The 21,863-nt window shown below is 43.4% G+C and overlaps 1 protein-coding gene across 5 annotated transcripts in view; it reads left to right on the plus strand.

The window, feature by feature from the left end:
• The window catches only part of ST7 (suppression of tumorigenicity 7), a 262,107-nt gene extending 240,525 nt beyond the window's left edge, over positions 1-21,582 (plus strand). Inside the window, exons 12-15 of one of the 5 annotated variants that reach the window (XM_065883500.1) lie at positions 1,242-1,392; positions 10,893-10,985; positions 13,490-13,629; positions 14,437-15,498. In XM_065883500.1, the coding sequence (XP_065739572.1) occupies positions 1,242-1,392; positions 10,893-10,985; positions 13,490-13,629; positions 14,437-14,556 (504 nt within the window). In that variant the 3' untranslated portion in view covers positions 14,557-15,498. Of the gene's footprint in view, positions 1-1,241; positions 1,393-10,892; positions 10,986-13,489; positions 13,630-14,436; positions 15,499-21,233 lie in introns of those variants that run through there. The other 4 variants (XM_065883501.1, XM_065883498.1, XM_065883499.1 and 1 more) reach the window with 4 other exon arrangements.
• The last annotated feature ends 281 nt before the right edge of the window (positions 21,583-21,863 follow it).

The raw sequence follows: 21,863 nt of genomic DNA on the forward strand, positions 1-21,863 counted from the left end.
ATTTGCTGAACCAAGAGGCCAGAATGTGTCCACCCAGCTCTTGCTGGGCGGTGCGCCCCGATGCCAAGCATGCCAACAGGAGAGGAAGCTTAAAGGCCACTGCACCCCACGTGCCCAGTGTATGAACCCACAGCAAGATGAGAGTGAAACATTGATGGGTGTCTTGTGACCTCCGTTCTGTGGATCCGAATTCTTCCACTCTTCTCCCTCTTTCATAAATTTAAAATTGTTGGACATCTCTTCTCATAGCACCTCCTTTCGCTGTATTTGTGCTGTTTTCATGAAACACGTACCTCTGTGGTCTGCTAATCTCCATTTTACAGGAGATGACTGGGTTGTTGTGACAGTGGTTGGTGGTGGTGGGGTGTGTGTGTGTGTGTGTGTGTGTGTGTGTGTGTGTGTGTGTGTGTGTGTGTTGGGAACGAATCCGGAGGGGAGGTGGTGAAGAGTGGAGCTCGGGGAACGCCAGCTGGCATAGACAAGTGAGCATCTGCAAATATAAAATACCGGCCTGAATTTGCTTCCCTCTCTATTCTATAGTAAACACGAAAGAGTACAAAGGGAAACTTAGTCTGCTGTGAGCCCCCAGGAAGAATATCCATTCTTGCCCTGTGCTCCTGAGACCCCTGCAGTGTTTCGGAAAGGAGCCGAAAGAACAGTGTGGTTTGGGGTCTGTACTGCTCCCCTCCCTTGGGTCTTCCTGTGCCCAGGCTGCCACCCCTCTTCCTCCAGCACCTGAGCAGCTATGGGTGACCCTTTCTGCAGGGCTAGGGCCTTCTCCTTGATAGATCTGTGAGGAAAAACTAACGGGCAGTACTAATCATCCTCAGGTCTCTCCAGTGTGGTTGGTTTAGTCATATGAAACTTCTTAACCTTCATGTGTTTGTTTCATGTATTTTCATTCTGGTTACAAGATTATACCAACTTCTTGTGTCTTCTAAATTTTCCTTTTTGCTGTTTGAGTCTGTATATGTATATATATATTTCTTTGATTAGAATATCTTAACCTGAAAGCCTCTGATGTTCACTGTAGGAAACTGGTACAAGGCTAATTACCTGCCAGGAAACTTTGGATTGCTGGATGTTTCAGTAATTGCCTTCAAATGTAGTGGTGAGGTTGCAGGTTTGATGAAATGCTTACGAGCGGCAGCTTTAGGGAAATCAACCTCTCCATTTTCCATTCTGAATTCCAAATTACGGTGTATTAACACATCTGCCTCCTGCCTTTTTTTTTATTTCAGTACCTACTAGAAATGAAAAGCTTAATCCTGCCCCCAGAACATATCCTGAAGAGAGGGGACAGTGAAGCAATAGCATATGCGTTCTTTCATCTGGCACACTGGAAGAGGGTAGAAGGGGCTTTGAATCTTCTGCATTGTACGTGGGAAGGCAGTAAGTAATTTTCTTTCTTTGAAATGTTTTTAAAGCATGAAAAGATGCTAAAACTGTTTTTACCCTGAGTGTTCACGGTGAGTGATGGAGATTTGCATATCTATAGCTCTCCTTCTCTGTGATATTCCATCACCAAGAGATGGTTAATTACTCAGGCTCTCTATTTTCCCAGTGGTGGCGGGTGTTACTGTGGTGATCCCATCTCTGCAGCTCAAAAAGGCAAGTTTATACAGTGGATGGGGTGAGTCTGGGCTATCCTGGCAGAGGAGCATTTTACAGCTGGAAAACCCTCTTTGGAGACCTGGACAGCCCCTCGGCACCATGGGAACCTTTGGCGTGGGGTCAGGCCTCGTGCTGGGCTCTGATGACCACTTCTGGATGGCCTTTCTGGGAGGGTTGGCTGAAGAGCCACAGTTATCCTCCAGGAGAGCTGGCTTAGCCAAACACAAACGAGCAGCGGTTATGCTTGCTTCAGAACAAGAGCAGTGGCCGCTGGACTCCAGTATGGTGGCAGGTGTAGTATTGTGCGTTAAGGGATAAATGCCTGTTAGATGGATGTGGGGATAAACTGATCTGAGCACGAGCTGGGCACCGTCATTCCGTGTAAGGAGAAGCGGCTCCAACGGTGGGTGAGACGTGCTCCCTGCCCTGGAGAAGCATTTCATCCAGTTGGGAGGAGTCATCAGCAGCATGTAACAGCTGCCCAGTGATTCTTCAGACAGGAGAGGCCTATGGGGTGGAGCAGTCATGCTTAACCTTATGGGTCATATGGGATTTGAACCAAGCCTTGAAGAACTGGGACGGTATTATAAGCAAGGACACTGTGAACAAATGCTAAGCGGTGGGGCTGTTGGGGAGAATGAAAATTAAGGAAAAAGGCTCAAGATTGTGGATTATTGGACCACATATATATTGACACTCGGTTCTCATTAATTTAATCAAAACAAACACAACATGTAGCATGGGTTTTTTTTCCTCCCCTCTCATGGGGAAAAGAAATATTAGAGTCTTCAGATAATTTTTCCTTAGTTCACTCCTACTCTGATCAGCCTCACAAATGAATGTCTTTTTAATCCCTTTCACTGTTTATCTTTGCTCCTTCCATTTTCATTTTGCTAATCTTCTGCTCTTCCCTTTTCCTGCCCTTCCGTAACCCAGCAGGAATCTAAACTGGTGCAGGAAGGGAGGGGGGGCAGCCGAATGAGATGGAGTAAAAAAGTAACTTGACAGGGGACTCAGGTTGATTGAAAGTTTTTTGTTTAGTTGTTTTGAAAACATTTCTTTAGAGAATTGATAGCGGGTCAAGTTAAATCATTTACTATTTATAACTTGAGGGATATCGACTTGATCGATGTTTCTACCCCTACTCTGTAAGTGTGGTAACATACTCCTGGTGTCCTGGTCCCGCTATTTGGATATGTTAAGACAGCACACTCTGCTCAGGGTGTGTGTGGACACGTATGCAGTCCCCTCTGGCTTGGGCTTCTTGTTGCATTTAAAGTGTTCTATCCAGATGAGGAATTTTTATTTAAACATGAGAAAGAGACAGAAAAAGCCCAGCAAGAATAAACATGAGAGGCCTCACCTAGTGTTAGTCGTGATAAAATTAAATGGACAAACTGACTTAACCAAATAAGGACGTATTTATAGATCGGTACCTTGGAAACATAGTAATAGAAGCTTATTGATTGGATCTAATTGATAAGAAAGTTACCAGTCCTATAGAAAAGGTCAAAAGCGGGTGGGCAGAAGTGATGAAGACACAGTGTTAGGAACGGCATAACTATTAAAAAAAAACCATGAGGAAATTCTGTTTGGAAATTAGTTACCCATATAATCGTGTAACAATAGGGAGATGCTCTGGAACAACTGGGAAGGACAGTGAGATTGTGAGAAATGTGAAGTGACATAGTGAACCCCACATCAAGCAGTGTAGGACCTCTGGGGGGGATGTAATTACCTCAAATTAGATGGGTAGAACACTTTATTAGAATAAAAAGAAGGGGTGAGTTTTTTGTTTTGTTTTTTTATTTGGTTTGGTTTTTTTTAACATCTTTATTAGAGTATAATTGCTTTACAATGGTGTGTCAGTTTCTGCTTTATAACAAAGTGAATCAGTTATACATATACATATATCCCCATATCTCTTCCCTCTTGCATCTCCCTCCCTCCCACTCTCCCTATCCCACCCCTCTAGGTGGTCACAATGCACCAAGCTGATTTCCCTGTGCTATGCGGCTGCTTCCCACTAGCTATCTGTTTTACGTTTGGTAGTGTATGTATGTCCATGCCACTCTCTCACTTTGTACCAGCTTACCCTTCCCCCTCCCCGTATCCTCAAGTCTGTTCTCTAGTAGGTAGGGGTGAGTTTTTAGACATAAAACAGTGTGGCAAGGTAGTCAGGGGCTTATAGGAAAGACAAATTCAGCATCTGATCCTTACAGATAATTAAGAACCAGGAAGTTACGCTGCTGTTCAGTTTTCAAAAAGAGAGCCATACCGTTCAGTTTTAGAAAGAAAAGAGAACCATGAGAGTGCTTACCAGGTGCTAACTACCTTGGAGGATTCCAAGAACCTTGAAGAGTGTTTGTGTAACAGTGTAATTCACAGAGGGTTTGCATTTCCATCATTTCATGGACTCCTGATAAATTTCTGAGTTAGGCAGGACAGAGGTGGCCATCTTAGTTGATCAAGAGAGGAACAGGTTCATTGAGGTGAGTACCTTGTTGAACGTCCTGCCAGCACTGTTGGCAGAGCCAGGTTCACTTTTTCTTCACTGCTGTTTTCTATAATACCAGCTATTTAGGCCTTTCCTGAATAGGTTAAGGATAAGAGGGTCAGCCATCTCCGAAACATTTGTTTAGAAGCCATCAGTTTACACTACTGCTTACAGACTGCGGTATACCTATGCCCTTTCTAGTGTTTTGAAAGTTAATCATTCTATATAAAATTATATTTTTGTTGTTAAATATTGACGTAAACATTTTAACTATAGAACGAGCCCAATTCTATAAAAAAATACATTCTATATATAAACAAAGGTAAGAGACTGGAAATAAATACATCTTTAAGTAGATTTTAAGTGATTTGGTTTTTTCTTCCTATTTGTATTTTTCAAACTTTCTACAACAAGCATATATATCTTCTACAGGCATAAATATGCATGTGTATATATGTGTATGTGTATATATATATATGTATATGCATGTACTTAGAAAAATAATCTTTCATTACAAACAGTTTTGGTCTTTTTTCGAAAACAAAGCTATAAATCTGTCTTGCAGTTCAGAAGAAAGAATTACCACTCCAACTTTAGACAATTGTGTGTAATTGGTTGACAGAACTTCTAGATCTGTGTCCATTCTAAGTTAAATGGAGGCATCAGGGCTCTGGATTTTAAATCAAAAGGGCTTAGATTAGAATTCTGACTTAGTTACCTATTAACTGGTATTAACTTACCCATTTTTTGAAAACTGTGAAGCGCTGAAGATACTGAATGCCATCACCCCATCCCAGATTGGTGGACTTCAGGGCAGTTGCCCTCAGGGCGGCTACAGTACCAGAACCTCTCCCTCTCCCTCTGAGGTCAGTGGGGCTCCCCTAGACGGCCTGTGCCTGAGCGCAGGAGGCTGCACTTCCTCCAGTTCACCACTGGGTGCCGCATTTTGACGTCTCCAGCCTCAGGGTCTAGGTTTTTGCCTTTAAATCATTTTTTTCTTCATTCTGAAATTTAAGGCCATTCCCCAACTCCCTTCCAGTTTCCCCTTTTCATTAGAAAGATAATTCAGGGAGGAAGGTAACAGTGCCTCATTTCACCATGTTCCATGTTAAAAGTGAGTATTCTTTTAAAAAGTCAGTTTATCTTTTAGAAAAAATTTTAAAAGCCTGACTTATGTCAAAAGTGTTAGTTAGGGGTAGGGATGAGGTATAGTTTTCTTTGATTTTTAATGAGTTTATTATGTTGGAGCATTAGTCATCTTGTGGATTTAAGTGAGTTTCCCACCAATCAGGCTGAAATAACTCACATTTTTGTTAAAACCCCAAAGTCCAGCTGATGCATGGCAGAGATTGTTTGGGTTTGAAACATATGGTGGTTTTAAAAAAAAAAAAAAAAAACAACAGAGTCCTCAACCACAAATACATCAGCATTTCAAAGGCTTGTAAAAGATTTGATTCATCACTGTCCCAGCCCCTGAAATTACACAATATGTTCCTCAAAATCAAGATAATGAAGAAATGGGGAAAGTTTTAATTTATAAGGTTTAAAAACATGTTTCTTGATTCATTACACAGCTGCCACATTATCTTAATTATATTTATTTTAAACACTGTAGGTTCTGGTTACACTCACACACGTGCACACACACGACTGCAAGTATGTGTTGAATGTAAAAGCCATATATGAATGAGGGATCTCGATTGAATTGTGTATTATTTACAATGGTATCGCGCCTTATGGGGCCCTATTTTAAATGGCACACCTTCTATTTTACCTGTATTAAATACTGATGTGGCCTTATCTCCCTTCTACCTTGATCTTTTCAGGGCTCTGTTTTGGCTGTATTTATTTTATAAAGCAGAATAGTCTGCTGACCACAACTGTGAACTTTAAGATTTGATTTTCAGGTTCTATGTATCAGAAGGCTAGAATGCCATGGGGTAAATCGCTTAGCTTTTCTTTGTTTCCATTTTTTCCACTTGATCAAGTAAGACTCTTTATTTTCTTTTTGGAGATTTTTTTTTCCAAAGAATTCGCTAAATAATGTATAAGATTTGAAGGTGGTGTTTTTTAGGGGGACTAGGCAAAGTATTTCCTTTGAGAGGAGAAAATGGTCCATTGTTGAAGCAAAGGATGAGATTCTAATTCTAATTTATTCTCTTTGAACCTGATGGTAAATGCTACTTGCTGTAAGATGTGGTCCTTAGGGCATTTCCTCTAACCAAACCTTTCCTCCAAAAGCCTGGCACCTTTGGGACTGCTAAAGAGAAATTCTTCCACCCCTCACCCCATAGATCTAAGGCTAAATTTTATAATTTGGGAGAAAACAATGGCCAGCTAAAGTCCCTGGCCGTAGCCAACTTAACACTAGTAGCCGGACTCCAAATATTATTCAGCGCTTCCCCACTTACTGCCCAGTAGGACCAAGCTTGCTCCTTTCAGTTATTCAGTTTTGAGCCGCGGACCGTACTTTGGATCCACTGGGGTTTTTAAAGGGAAAAATTCTGTCTCTGCCCTATTGTGCATTAACTTATTCATTCCTTCATTCAGTTAACATTTATTGAGTCCCTCCTTTGTGCCAGGCATTCTTTGGGGATACCAAGATGAGTCAGACTCTGAAACGCTTTGAGAGAAACATTAATGTGTGTGTGTGTCTGTATACACATATTCTCACAGGTACATACACACACATATATAATATATAGTGTGGATACAAGCAGTGGAAGCAGGAACAGAGTGTTCTAGAGTGTTGCAGGTCACTAACAAATTAGTGAATTTGCTATAAAACTCGAGAAGTTTTCTTCAGAATTGGAATGGAGCGTCATGTAATCTAACCAAAGGAAAGTGGTTTTCCCAAGGCCATATAAGTAGATAGTGAAAAAACGTGGATCAGAACCCAGGCTTTTGACTTCTGAATTTTCCTTATTGTGCCCAAAGTCTCACAAAAGACAAAGAGCCTTTATGGCCAGTTGCCCACATTACAGTCAAAAGTGAGAACATAAAGTGTGTATTTTGATGAAAGTTTTCTGTTCTATCATTTGCACTTCTAATTGTTCACAAACAAGCAGCATTTTTACTTATAAGCTAGAGTATGACCTGTTAGAGAAAGGAGGAACTTGGGGTTAGTGGAAAGGCACGGTAAAGAGAAAACTAACTTTCATTGAGCAGTCAGGCACTATGTGTGGGCACGTTGACCTCCGCTGTCACACTTAGTCCCTTTAACAGCCTCTCGAGGTCCTTGGTGTTCTCATTTTTACGGCCGAAGAGACTGGACACAGATTAATGACCCACCCAAAGTCACACAGTTGTCAGCCTGGACAAGTTTGACTCATCCTGAGCTGTTACCTCCACCACTCCCCCATTAGGTATGGGCTATCACAGGGGGACTTTCACTCTTGCTTTCATGATTATTGGCTCATCTGTTTCCCACCCTGGGTGGTCAGCTCCATCAGTGCAGGGACAGTGCGTACCTGGCTCACCTTTCTATCGCTGCTGCATGAGGAAGGCACTCAACATTTTGACCATGTAGAGCTGGGATTCAGACTCAGTTCTTGCTATTGCAAGGGGTCTGTATAAAGTTCTCTGAGATCCTCTTTGAAAAGGCAACATAGATCCTCTTTGAAAAGGCAACAAAGTATCAAACATTACCTTCTATCCTTGTCTACATTGTGGACAGGATGAGAGCACATTAGGAGTCACTGGGGAAATCAGGAATTAATTTGTTCATGTATCCATCCTTCTGTTCATTCTTTGGTTCTGTTGATTCTTTCTCCAGTATTGGTCGAGTCTCTGATTGGCACAGCACTGCTAGGCTTGGTGCCTAGAAAACGTGTCTGGGCAGGGGTGGAAAGCAGCTGTGTAACGCCTCACATGTCATTGTGGAGAGCCTGCTGTGTTCATTAAGTAGTTCCCAGTTTCATTTTGCCTCTCCCACAAAGACACAATAGAAACCAAGGTAGGGGAGGAGATGGCACAAGAGGAAAATGCAACAATGCCACTTGTGTCCCGTGTATTAACTCTGAGTGGTCCAGGTTTTTGGTTTCGTTTTTAACCAAATACATTTTTAATTCCTCTGAAGTGTATGTTTTTTTGGACGGAGATTTTTAGTCACTCATGAAGTAGATCAAATTCATAAAATAGTTCAAATGACCTTTTTTCCATTCTTCCTTGCCCTGCGAAATCAGCGTGTTACTATTTGCACTTGCAAAAGTTCTGGACATTCGGCTCAAGCCACGAGGTTCTTGTGGAGCAGTGTCGTGTCTTTGCAGTGAAAGGGACCAGGCGGTGGGAGGTGAAGCTGGCCCGGCTCGTGTAGTGCCTCCTCCACTCTTTGCAGACCCCCACTGCTTATCGCACACTTTGCTGGGCCCCGCACAGCAGGGTGGACCAAGGATAGAATTGCAAACAGAAATTGTGCTTGCTTTTGTTTAGTGAAGCCAGAAGTCTTAATATTATTTTATGAACTTGATGTAAATGACAACTGACATGAGAATGAGAAATTTTAAGAGCACATAAGCGTCTTTACAATCCCAGGGGTTGGGGGCAGAGGACAGTACAGAAAGTGTGTGTGTGTTTGTGTGTGTATTCTTTCTTGAGTCGTATATAATCAGTGCCTTCACCCTCTCCAAAAAGACCAGAACTGATTAGAAGAAGGAAAAGACTAACTTGATGCACAAAATTTGTATGCATGCCAAGTACTGGAGTAAAAAATATTTGGCATCCGACTGAAAAGACACCAAGCAGCCATTTGATGTCTATGGTTGAACACTCTCAAGATCTTGCACTCCTATATTTCATTTAAAAAATTGCTCCCTGAAGTGCAAACTGACTTCAATTTTGAACAAAATTTAGCATTCAAATTTATAGCCACTTTGAAAACTGAGGGTTTATTTATATCATATGAACCTGAACAGATTCTTAATTACAGCAGCCCTAGTGCACATGGAGAATCTGGATTTCAAAAAAAAAAAAAACCTTCCACATAGGTTTTTCTACATTTTTGAGATGCTTTCATAGCAGCCATCATTCATGGGAAATAGTATTAAAATCCTGCCATATTGCAGTTTAAATTTAAACGCACTGCTTCCCAGTAGAGAGTTTAGTGTGTCCTATAAAGGCACTAGATGGATATTTTCGGTTTTGTAATTTTTTCACTTCTCTTGAAAGCCTAATTCTACTGAGAGAGATGCTGGTCCCTTTGAGTAATCTTTGTGTGTTAACAACCTGTACAGGGAGCTCCTCTCTTGCTTGTTGTAATGGGCAAAAGTCATCTTGGTTTGCATGAAAGAGGAGGTCTGATTGAACTAGGGTGAGCCTTTCATTTTAAGAAGAGTTAAAGTCTGGGGTGTTTTTAATGTTTTAATCTCTATTTAAGAGGTTTCTGTTATGAGAGGAAAATTGATAACATTTTTACCTCAGCCAACTGCCAGCAAACTGGCTCTGCTCTAATCCCACGTTTATAGTGATTTATATTCTCCGTGGCAATGTGCTGTAACCTCAGAGTGATACCACTGTGGTGCAGATTGACTGCATTCCAAATGCTGGAATCACATACATAATGTTTTTACTTTTAAATAATATTCAGACACCAGAATAAATACCATATGTGCACTGATGCTGGTTACAATGGAACCTTGTCATTTCTTGTGAGGGAGAACATTCTTTGTTTCTGATTTCTGTTTGAAATAAGTATGCAAAAGATAAATATGTACATTGACAGCATTTTGAGAAGGCTCAGGTAATTGCACAGCTGAGGATGTAGCTAGGAGTCCTTGAAATGTAGCATTTAAGACTGAAAAGGCTGCTGTGTTGCCACCATCCCTTTTTGACACACATGAAGGCAAGGACTGTAATCTGACATTCCCAGTGTAGGGTTTAGTTTTTATATTTTATAGCTACAGCATGCTGTAGTTACCGGACATCTGTTGAAGAAAAATTACCTCGAGTACTGTTCACAGAAACAGTGAGACTAACGTGCTGATGACCTCGTAACAGGGAGAGTAACACACGTGATAAGGGGAAGAGATGGATTGATTGGAAAGTCATAATTCAGTGTGAGACCTAATGTTATCTGATGCCACGAAACCAGAACTTACGTGGCCTGATATCATCAAAATACAGATAATCAGTCTCTCCAGATCCATTTTTTCCCCACATGATGTTGAAGATTTAAAAGTTTCATGAAGTTTAGAAATACCTCCCAAGTCATGCATTTTTTGGTTCTTGTTTTCATCCATCTTGGTTGGAATTCTAATCCACCTAGACATATTTTTTAAATAGACATGCTAGAATGCCTTTCATATTTGTGCATCTGTGACATGATCCAACAAGTCAGTCCACGTTTGCTTCTTGGGGAAGCATTTCAATCCAGGTTTGCGTTATTACCATCAGGTGAGCTATATTGAATTAGTGCTTAGGACGTTTTCATAATATTTTGTAGATGAGGAAACCCTGGGCATTGGAACTGCTGGCTTTCCCTACTCCTCTGCACCCCCATCCCCACTCAGTTTTGTGAGGTTCTCCCAGAATACATAGCGTGAGGTTAATGTGTGAGGCATACCTCATAATGCATCTCTGACAGCTTATCTAGCACATGACTCAGAGTTCGGGTACGTCTTGCCTCCTTTATGGGAGCTATTTGTAGAAGTGTTCAGTGTGAGACCTAATGTTTTTTATAATTTTATAACGTGAGCCATTATAAAAATGCTCAAAAGTATCTTTGCGGACTTGAGAAGTTATAAGACAAATATTGTACCTCTAACGTATCGTCTCTCCTTTGCAGCTTTTCGGATGATCCCTTATCCCTTGGAAAAGGGGCATCTATTTTATCCTTACCCCATCTGTACAGAAACAGCAGATCGTGAGCTGCTTCCATGTGAGTCTCCCCCCCATAATCCTCCCTTTGGCTGGTGAGGGTGGTGTGCCAAAGACTGGGATGGGAAGAGGTGGAAATGATAAATGTTTATGATGTTCCTTGTCTTTTATTACTCTTCTCCCAAACCCTGTCCTCATTTGATAGCATAAGCATTAAAGTGAGTTATGTGTGTAGGTTTGGCTTCCTGCTTCTCCACGTCTCTCCAGATTCATCAAAGGGAAAGACCCGCCCAGGTCTGAAATGTAGATGAAGAGCCATCATGTACGGTTGGTCTGAGCGCAGAGACCCCTAGTTTGGGGCAGATGCCCCTTGCTGGGCTGATCCACCATGCGGGGCTCGGCCTGGGCTCTCCCTCTGGTCAGAGGCAGTCTGCACAGACCGGAGTCTGGAGGGGAGGCACTGGCTTCAGAGGGAGCTGCAGATGAGCCGTGGGTGGGAGGGTGGCACGGGGACGCTGTCATTGTGGCCAGAGGCGGAGTCGTGGGCAGGGTGGGACTGCCCTCTGCAGTGATGCGGTGCTCTTGGCCGGCGGGATTTCCCGTGAGCATCTCACGGAGGCGCACAGTGAGCTGGTGTAACGTGTGCAGGGCACGTGTGCAGCCTCAACACTGTATACAGCAGGCGGCAGGCAAACCCTGCCCTCGAGGGCCTTACAAGCTAGCAGTCAGGGGGCCCATGCCACACGTGGAAAGTATGATTTGGTTTACTGTAATGCAACATTGTTTTGACAATTCCGGCTAAATAGTTATTATCAAATTATACTGTGTATGAAGAGCATGTCCAGGCTGTTCATGTGGCCCTGACTTAGGACATACTTTCCTCCCTCAGACAATACGCTCCAAATCTTGGTTGCTCTCTCTTCCCCGTCCTCTCTTCTGCCACAACCACCCTGCACCAGCCCCAGCTACGTCACGTCTCATAGCTGTAACGTATTTAAATGCTTTGCCAGGAGGGCCAGTATAACTGTGGAGCCCTGAGTGTTGGCAGACTGTCTAATGCCCACGTTTTTGAGCTGGCCGTAAATCTCCAACGTAGTGGGTGCAAAACAAGGCTGCCGTCTCAGGTTGAAAGAGCGGGAGGCAGCTCTCTCATTTCTTTGCAGGACAGACCCACTGGGAGACATGTTACCTCGGGAGCTGGGAGACCTCAGAGGGGTGTGGTTCCTCACCATCTGAGTTTATTGTGGAAAAGCGTCGGGTGCCTCACTCTGCATTAGATTTGATTTCAGAAATCCCTGTGATGGGCCCATGCTTTACCTTTTGACTCCCCCTTCAGGGAGATCCTTGTTAACATTTACAGTTTCTGGTAAGAAAGGCAGTTTTCTGAAAAGTACACTTTTACAGTGTTTTAACTGAGTCCAATCATGTTTCCATGGGGATAGATTCACTATTAGAACAAGATTACAGTTCTTAAAAGAAACTGTCTAGGAATAATCTTTACAGTCCTGGAATAGAAAACTATGGCTCACGTTTACTTATTTGCATGCAGTGGTTCAAGTCTGGTCTCCCCTCAAAATCGTTGGGTGATGAAGGTGAGGATGGGGTGGGGGTGGGTGGCTTTACATGTTACCTGCGTGCTGCACGTGAGTGGTGTAGTGTCCACGGTGGTCCCGAGCACACGTCCACCCATGAAGAATCCTAGCAGGTTGGCATCCCCGGATTCAGGTGCATGTGCTCGTTCGTACTTTGTCCCTCCTTGGCCCTCTACACCCTCAGTTTCAGCAGAGTGGGTTACTGCTTAGAGCTGAAAGGTCGAGGGAAGGCTTGAGACCTTGGATTTCCTGAGGAAGATGGAGCCCCTCGAATCTTTTGGTTTGAGTGGCAGTGTAGCTCACACACAGCCTCACGGCTCCCCTCCACTGGGCCAGCCTTAGTTGCTTTTCTGTCTGTGCGGACCACTCGAAATTTAAAAGTTATGAAAGGCTCTAAAATCTCCCATTTTTGTTGGATGGATGGTCCTCGCTGGATGTCTCTCTGTCAGGGTGGCACCCTCCACTGACATAGTTAGATTGTACCAGGAAAAAATACAAGATACACTAAGATCACCCTATCACAATGATTTAAAAATTACAGGAAAAGTGAAAACCTAGAGAGAGGATTTTTTTTTTCAGTATACTTGACTTTGGATTTTCCAGGTTTTGTTCAATGAACATGTGTTTTATAATTTGAATAAAGTTTTGTTTTATTTGTGTTTGCTTTTGCAAAAGAAATACTGTATATTAGGCATAGATAGTGTTACTGTCCCTGCCCGTGAGTGTGTGACATCCCCAAATTAGCCCTATCATGCCCTAGATAGAGTTCTGAAGGTTGAACGTGGACTTGGGAGAAGCAGATAGGCCACCAAAGGCTGGCTGAAATGTGGGCTCTTCTTCGTTCCAGGGCCCTACCTTTTTCATTTCCAGCAGGCTTGAGCCAAAGCTCTGCAGAGTCAGTCCCACCTACAGAAATTCCCTGAGAATGCATTTTACTGCAGCCCTAACACTTCCCTTTTGATCTTCTCTGCAGCTTTCCATGAAGTCTCAGTTTACCCAAAAAAGGAGCTTCCCTTCTTTATCCTCTTTACTGCTGGATTGTGTTCCTTCACAGCCATGCTGGCCCTCCTGACACATCAGTTCCCGGAACTCATGGGGGTCTTTGCGAAAGCTGTGAGTATTTGCCAAGGGGGAGGCCGCAGGCAAGGGGCAGGGAAAGTCAAGAGAAGCAGCTTAAGAGAAAGAGGGGAGTGTTGTGTAGAAGTGGACGTGCTTGTATTGATCCTTTGCATACTGTTCAATTTTCATTATCATCGGTGAGATCAAGGGTTGAGGGTCAGAATGAGAAAGTGTAGCTTGTTTGTTACTGCACGCCTTGCCTATTTCGCAGACACAAAAATTCTCAGCAGTTCCCCTAAAAAAATGCATGAGGTCTAAAAGAATTAAGGAAATCCTAGCAAATGAAAAATACTTGGGAGGTTTTTCAGTTTTGTATAAATTGAATGACATCATTTCTAATCTTTAGATATTGTAGGTCTTTCCTTCAAGAAAGATAGAATTTACATTTTCAAAGATGATTTAAATTTTAAAAGTTCTAATGTCTACAAATTAAATGGCTTGTTTGGGGAATGAACTGAGAGGGTGTGAAGGGTATGTAGTATTAAGAAGTATACAGATATGATATTTAGAAGCATGGAAATCCATTAAGGATCTTTAAAGAGGGTTATGGAGAAGAGCTTTAATAAGAAAAGCCATCTGCATTGACAACCAAGAACCATTGTTTCCTTGATGAAAGTGACCATTTCAGCTTGCACATGCAGTGAGGATAAGTTCACTGATTTTGCCACAAAGGAGTTTCAAACAGAAGGAATAAGGAAAAGAATATCAATTGTTTCCCTGGAACTCCATTCTGATTTCAAGGCGAGTGGAGTCAGCAAGGATGATTTCTAACTTGGCTGGGTTGATTTAATCCCTTTCCAGATGATTGACATTTTCTGCTCGGCAGAGTTCAGGGACTGGAATTGCAAGAGTATTTTCATGCGTGTTGAAGATGAACTGGAAATCCCACCGGCACCTCAATCTCATCATTTTCAAAACTGAACTCATCACCCTTCTTCCCCCACCACCACAACTGCTCCTTCTCCTGTATTCCTGATCTCCGCCAGTGGCACTGATATCCACCCAGTTACTCAAGCCAGAAACTCAGCAGCCCTCCCAAACTCTTCCCTCTCTCACTCCTTATATCCTGTCTGTCTTGGCTTTCACAGTCTGTCGGCTCTAACCTCCTGAGCCACTAGGCATTCGGTAAATGTAATTCACCTCTTCTTCCCTTCCTTCTTCTCCCATGGCTGTCTCTTAGTTTGGATCTTTGTGATTTCTTGCCTGGACACCTGCAAGAGTCTTAACTGGTCTCCTTGCTTCCAGTCTTATCCTCTGCCAGTATTTCTTTCATACTGACAAAAGAATGATCTTTCTAAAGTGCAAGTCTGAGCATGTCACTTCCCTGCTTGAATTTCTCCAGTAGTTTCCCACCAGCATCAGGATAAAGTCCCAGATCTTCAGCATGGCATACAGGGTCCTTTATGATCTGGCCCTTGCTTTCCTCTTCAGCCTCATCTCTCTCCCAACTCTTGCATAGACACTGGTCTTGGGCCACAGTGAATTGCTCACCATTCCCAGATGCTTTTGTGAGCCTCGGTGCCTTTGCACGTACTATTTGCTCTGCATGGGATGCCCTTCCCCATCATCATCAGCACTTGTACAGTCTACTAACACCTCTTCATTCTTTTATACTCAGCTTCCTTTCTAAGTTTCTCCCAAGCTGAGTTAGATGTTTCTCCTCTCAGCTCCCACAGTATTCCATGAATACCTATATTACGTTTATTGTACTGTATTATAATTGTTAAAAACTTGTCTGACCCCCTTGTAGAATGTGAGCTCTTTGTGAGCAGGACTGTGTCTTCCTCATCTCTGTATCCCCAAAGCTTTGCACAGTGCCTTGCGCATAGTAGGTTTTCAATAAATGATTATTAAATAAATAAATGGTAGTGGTTTCTGCAGAAAGAATCAGTGTAAAAAATTAGATACAGCTTAGCATTTCTTCTCTTCTTTTATAATTATGATCACAGACAGAGTTGAAATGGACCTTAAATTGCCTTCAACAGTAACTTGATGAAGGTCATTTAGACTCATCTGGAATACTTTTAGCGATGGAGTGTTCACCTGTTCAACATGGAAGCCCATTTCAGTACTGGATCACTCAGAACTCTTCTTGATCCTGATAAAATCTGCCTTCCTTTAATTTCCACTTATTTCCTATTCTACTCTCCAAAACTGTAGTGAACAACTCTACTTCCTCTTGCAATTTCTTGAGGCAACTAATATATTCATGGCCACCTCTCACCTCTAACTTACTACCTTCTCTTTTCTTCAGGCAGAATGTCTTCAATTTCCTTAAGTCTTCTGTACATGATATGATTCCTGAGCCCAGCATCACTCAAGCTGCCTCCTTGGATGCTCCCTAGTTTATGAGCCTATGCTATTCATTATTTGCTTCTATTCCCAAGCCAACCTTTGAGTTAAAGCAGTTACCAAAAGTCTGAGTAGATTAGAGTGTCACGTAGTAAAATTTAAAATAAGAATACATTTACAACATTAGACAATGTCATTCTTCATTGAACTAACAAGCAGCTCTTGGTGGGAATTTAGGATCAGGACAGTGATTCTCAGCCCCTAGTGTGCATAAAATTCACCTGGTCCTACCACCGGAAGTTCAGAGCCTTGAGTGTTAGCACCCGGGAATCTGCGTTTTTAAACAAGCCCCGCCTCCCCACCGATTCTAAGGATGGGGGTTGAGGACCATTTCCTTCAAAGAACACTGGTCTCAAAAAAGCCAGCCTTTGAGCAGCTGTTTGCAGGTGCGTGGTGCGACGTCAGAGCTGTTGAGGTGACAGGTTTCTAGGAACCAGCAGTTTCACCCCGGCTGCTCCTTGAAATCATCTAGGGAGCTTAAAAATTACAGGTGCCTGATCTCCCAATCCTGGGGACTCTGACTTAGTTGGTCTGGGATGCAGCCTGGGCATCTGAGTTTTCAGATGCCCCCCCTAGTGATTTGGGTGTGCAGCCAGGGCTGAGAGCCCCTGTACTGAATAAAGTAACTGCCTGAAACTGCGTCGCCCAGGGAGAGGGCTGGGAGGAATGGAGTGTAGTACATAGAATACGGCTGGGTGTTCTCTAGGTAAGGCTGTGTAGCCTCCAGAATATCACAGAGATGTGTTCGTTATGGATATTAGACCAAGGGCCACTCTCCTCATTTAATGTTCCCAAAGCTTTGTTTTTGAGTCAAGGACCAGGTGATTAAATAAAATATAAATTTACCTTTATGATCCTCATATTTTATACTCTACCAAGGTGTGGTAGTTTGGTCAGCTACTCATAGTTTTCAAAAGTAGTTTAGATAAATTTGCTTTTAAACCTCTGTCTGGAGGATCACATTCATCTTGCCCTTCATTAAGGTTTAGCAGTACTAAAACGTCTGGAGAGATTTCATGGGGAAGGAAGATGGATGGCCTGAAGGAGACAAGCCCCATCTCCCTCCTCCTTCCCCCCCCACTGCTCCGGAGTCTTCTCCACATTTTCACTCTTGTCACTTCATCAGGCCCCTCGTGAAGCCCCCCACAGGTTATCACAGCTGCCCTATAGGCTGTCTGCAACCATTTGCAGCTTGTGAAAATGATTTTCTCAGACCTCGCCTGAGATAATGTCCCTGGGATAATGACTCAGTAGATGGAGAGAGATTGCACTGCCACCCGCCAGGCTGCATGCAGCTTGGGAACTCTCCAGTGTGTTTACATGTTGATATGCAGCCAGTAAGGAAGCCCGCAGCCAAGTGTGAGCCACTGGAAAATAGTAAAATGAGAGGCTTCAACTCTCTCCGCCTAATCTAATCTACCTCAATGACTTAGGACTAACTCTTCCTAGAATGTTTGGTTACCAAGATAAGGTTGCTCATATAAATAAGTGATCATTCCAAACCCAGCCCCTCACAGAATGTGGGAAGGTCAGCATGCTGACCTCTTCTGTTTGAAGGGCCCTGTCTTTCCTCCTCTGGTCTCTCTCCTTCCCTGAGATCCAGCCCCCTGACTCCTGACTCTTGTCTTCAACTTATACGCCCTGACCTCTTTGAAGTCTGATATTGATTGCAGTGAAATGTCAATTGTCTGATTGCAGTAGGGCACCTGGAACTTATTCAGATAAGCAGAGGCGTTTCAAACGTTAACGAAGCACGTTGCGAGCCATGACCTTCTAAATAACGGTGTTTCAGGGAAAAGGAGGATCAGGCGATTGAAGTGTTGCTCTCTCTTTTTTATTAGTTCAGTTGCTTTTTCTCACCACAAGACACTGATTGAATTATGGTGCATTTTGGACCGTGTATGTCTGCCCCCAGGACAGAAGTTTTGGACATTGAGACAGATGAGCTGTTCCAGCGTTGCCTGGTGTTGCTCATTCAGACTTAACTTTTCAGGCAATAAAATTTCCCAAGTCCCTAAGTGAAACTGTTGTTTCTCTATGTGCATTGGTTGAGTCTTTGGCCAAAAAGTGTTGACTGATATTCAGACGTGCAAAGAAGCATCCTAAGTAAACAAAGCATGTTCCACCAAAGTGTTTTTGTTTAATACCTCCTGATGCAAGCCACTGACCTTTGGTTACTAAATGAAAAGGGCTTAACGGTTCCAGGCACCCCATTACATTTTGCTGCTTCTTCCTTGTGGGCAAGGGTTGGGGAGGAGGTCTCGGAGAGCGCTGCTAAGGAGGAAGGTAACCTAGCAACAAAGGGTGCGCATCGCAACTGGGGTGCCGCGAGAGAATTAGGATCTCTAGGAAAGGGTTCAAGGCATTCTTTTCTCGATTGTCCCAAGGATAGAACATTCTAGATATGAGGGAGAGCAGTAAATGATCACATACATGGGAGGTATTAGGAGTTAATTCTCTTGTGGAACCTGGTCGAGAAGCACAGGTGTGTCCCGGGGGCCAGGGCTCACTGCATCTTGCTGTGCAGGGTGGAAAGAGGGGCATTTACAGACCACAAACTGGGCGAGGCCTGCCCCTTAAGTTCCAGAGGCCTCCCTTTTACGCTTTTTATCCAAGTCAGGTCAGTGACCAAAACTAAGCAAACAGACAGGCCTTTATCTTGAACCAGCTTTGTAACAACATCTCCATTCATTCTGCTACCCAAGCTGAGGCTCCCTGGTGTCCCCCCGTTTAGTGTATGAAGTCGCCCAGGGTGTAGACTTTGAGCAATTCCTATCATCTAACCACACTGGCTCACGCTAATGCATCACTTGTTCCCACCTCAGTCACAACTTCGGTGGTTATAAATCTGTTTTGGATTAGGTTTGCAGGATATGATAACTTCACCAGCAAAATCACCTTGTTCATTGGGCCTCATCTTCCTGCCACTGTCGGGATCCTCGGTTCATCCAGACTACTTTAGCACCTAACTCCTCTTTATGGAGCTGAGTATTATAGGCAAATGCTGTGTGTTATGGAGCCTTGACAATCTCTGATTACAAACAAATGAATAAATGTTATGTGTAAATATTTTTAATTCTACAGTTTTATCATGTCGGTCTGATACAATCAGTAGACTTGTTCCATGTCATCCTCTCAGAAGTAGGATTTTACAAACTCTTTCAGGGGCAGCTCGGGCAGTAATTACTCATTCCTGGGCCTAGTATCTCCCACAATGCCTTCCAACCGCATCCAGCTCTAAACTGAAAAGGACAGGCAGTCCATTAAGTAGGGTGTGCATCCCATGTGGTACTGTGAACCCAACCAAGGATAATTTCAGAAGGTTGCCAGGCATTGCCCTATATCTAACACCCACTTGAGGAAAGAGCCATCCTACCTTCACTCAAGTACTAACGTGGCTGCCTTTTTCTTAACTGCAAGTTCCTTAGCAGCCTGGCACTCAAGGCCCTCCCCAGAGTTATGCTAGTTGCTTTTGAACTCTACCTCCATCTCTTCTAGTCATACCAGCTGCTTTCCCCTTTCTGTTCCAGCTGTTTATTGAGCCTGGAAGGCCCACCTGCTCACATTTCTTTCCTTACCATTCTTACCCCATCTCTGTCTTTTCATACCCCAGCCATCCACTGGGGACTATTTCAGTCACCTCATTTTCAGTTTCTCCTGTTCCTTTTGACAAAATGGATTCTCTCCCTTTCCCGAACCTTCCTGGTGTTTTGTTTGTGCGTCTATCTTCTACTCTGTCGTGGTCTACCTGGTATTGTTACTTTGCTGGGTACAGGTCTTAGTGGCTCCCTTCCCCAACCCCTAGGCTTTGAGCTTCCTGACAGTGGGACTTTTGTCCTAGACGCTTTTATATCTCACCCAGTACTTAAGTGCCTTACTGAGTAAATATATTCAATTGATGTAAAAGATGCAGTACAGAGAAGGGTTCTGAATCTTATACTCTCTCGAGTTTTCATTACACAAATCTTGCACTTGATGGTCCTGCCATAATGTGGTACAGGCCTTCCCAGTTTGCATTCTACTGGTTCTTTAAAAAAAAAAGAAGAAGAAGGACAGATTCTGAGGTCATGTAAATTTGGGGAACTTGCCTACCATACCCCTTCTTGAGGACCCGCAATCCATAGAACATATGACCAGTAGAGGAGACTGTTTTAACTTCACTACATGCAGGTCTACTAATTTGTCTGGCCTCAGTCCATGTTCCCCCTCTGCGTATGTACTCATGTCCTACAGCACACTTCTGTGGGAAATTCTTGGTAGTGTAGACTGTGCTGTGCTATGGGCAAGGGATTGGGACAAAGGACTCCACAGTACAAGAACCAGACATTGAACCCTAGTGAGACGATACCTTGGTTCTGAACAGAGAGCAAGGAAACCCATCCAAACACCCGTCTTGTGCCTGATTGGGTTAGGGCACCTCTTCTGCCAGATGCTGGATGGCTTGTGGAGGGAGGCTGATTCTTCACGAGAACATAATCAGAACAGATTTGAGATTATGTTAAATGAGTCTCAGGCAAGACGCCTGACTTTCCTAAAAGGCACAGATAATAAGCATTATTCTCTACATGAAAAACAGAAAGGAATTCAGTAACCAAACGAAAGAGATCCCAAAGCTCTCCTCAGAGCAGCACCTTTTCCACAAGAACGTGTCGTCCATGGACTGGCCGGCTTGCTGCCCTCCCCAAGGCTCCCATGATGCTCACCACTAAGCAGGTAGTTCAGAAAAGAACATGGGCTGCAGGTGTTTGGGAGACAATAGGATCCCAAAGCAATTCACAACCATACGACAAACTGGACTTTTTTTTTCTGTTGTTGCCTTTTCCACTTAAAGTTCTATAACTAGGCAAGTAGGTGGAGAAGTTGTCACCATTTTTTTAACTCTTCTGCTCACTTGCCATCCATCTGTCAGTCCCTTTTGATGGCACTGGTCATCTCCATGGGCAGCCCTCAGATCCTGAAGGCTGGTTGGAAGGCCTCAGAACTGTGGGCAGCTGTCAGAGGAGTGAAGGGCCTGTCAGCCAATACTTCTCCCCCTCATCCATCAGAGCCAGGGGGGCGGGTGCAGAAGCTGGAATGTAGGTTTGTTCGTCAACCAATGTTTCCTACAAACATAAATATGAAATCTTAGCCTTTGGAAGCTTTTTGTAATGCAGAGACGTAAGATGAAAGCATGAGTTGGAGAGGTTCGTTTTGATGTCTTGAACAAGATTTCTCCTGACTTCTCTGCTTTTCTCGTTTGTTCGCAGTTCCTCAGCACTTTGTTTGCCCCCTTAAACTTTGTCATGGAGAAAGTGGAAAGCATCCTCCCATCCAGTCTATGGCACCAGCTGACTAGGATCTAGGGAAGCCCACCCGTTCTTCCACTCACCTCACCCAGTGGGCTGCCACCATCTCTTCGTGCCAACTCCTTGTGGACTGCAAGAAAGCATGACTTTGAAAAAGGGAAGCCATTCCGAGATTTTAAAACCTTCATGGACTGTCTGTTCCATATTAAAAGCTGTTTTTGTTGTACAAAATTCATTGATGTTCAGTTCTATTATATTTTGCTTTCAGAAAAGAAAAAAGTCAAAAATAAACTTTTGTGTATTGCAGCAACCGGTTGTGTCTTCCAGCCCTAAAACTGTTGGTGTCCAAATAAACCTACAGGTTACATTTAATTTACTAAGGCCCCAAATCTGCTCAGTGCAACACAATGGTTTTCTATGCTAATGGAACTCCTTTCACCAGGCCCTCGGCACCCCTACAGTTGGTAGCTTAGAAAACAGACTCTCTTTGGCTAAAAAGTACCATCTTTTTCAGCCCCAAACTGTATGTCCTCATAGGCTAAATGCACAAAAGAAATTTCCAGCATGAATGACAGGAAGCCTGAATGAAAC

This window comes from Phocoena phocoena, chromosome 9, assembly GCF_963924675.1.
Source record: "Phocoena phocoena chromosome 9, mPhoPho1.1, whole genome shotgun sequence".
In the NCBI taxonomy this organism is placed as follows: Eukaryota; Metazoa; Chordata; class Mammalia; order Artiodactyla; family Phocoenidae; genus Phocoena; species Phocoena phocoena.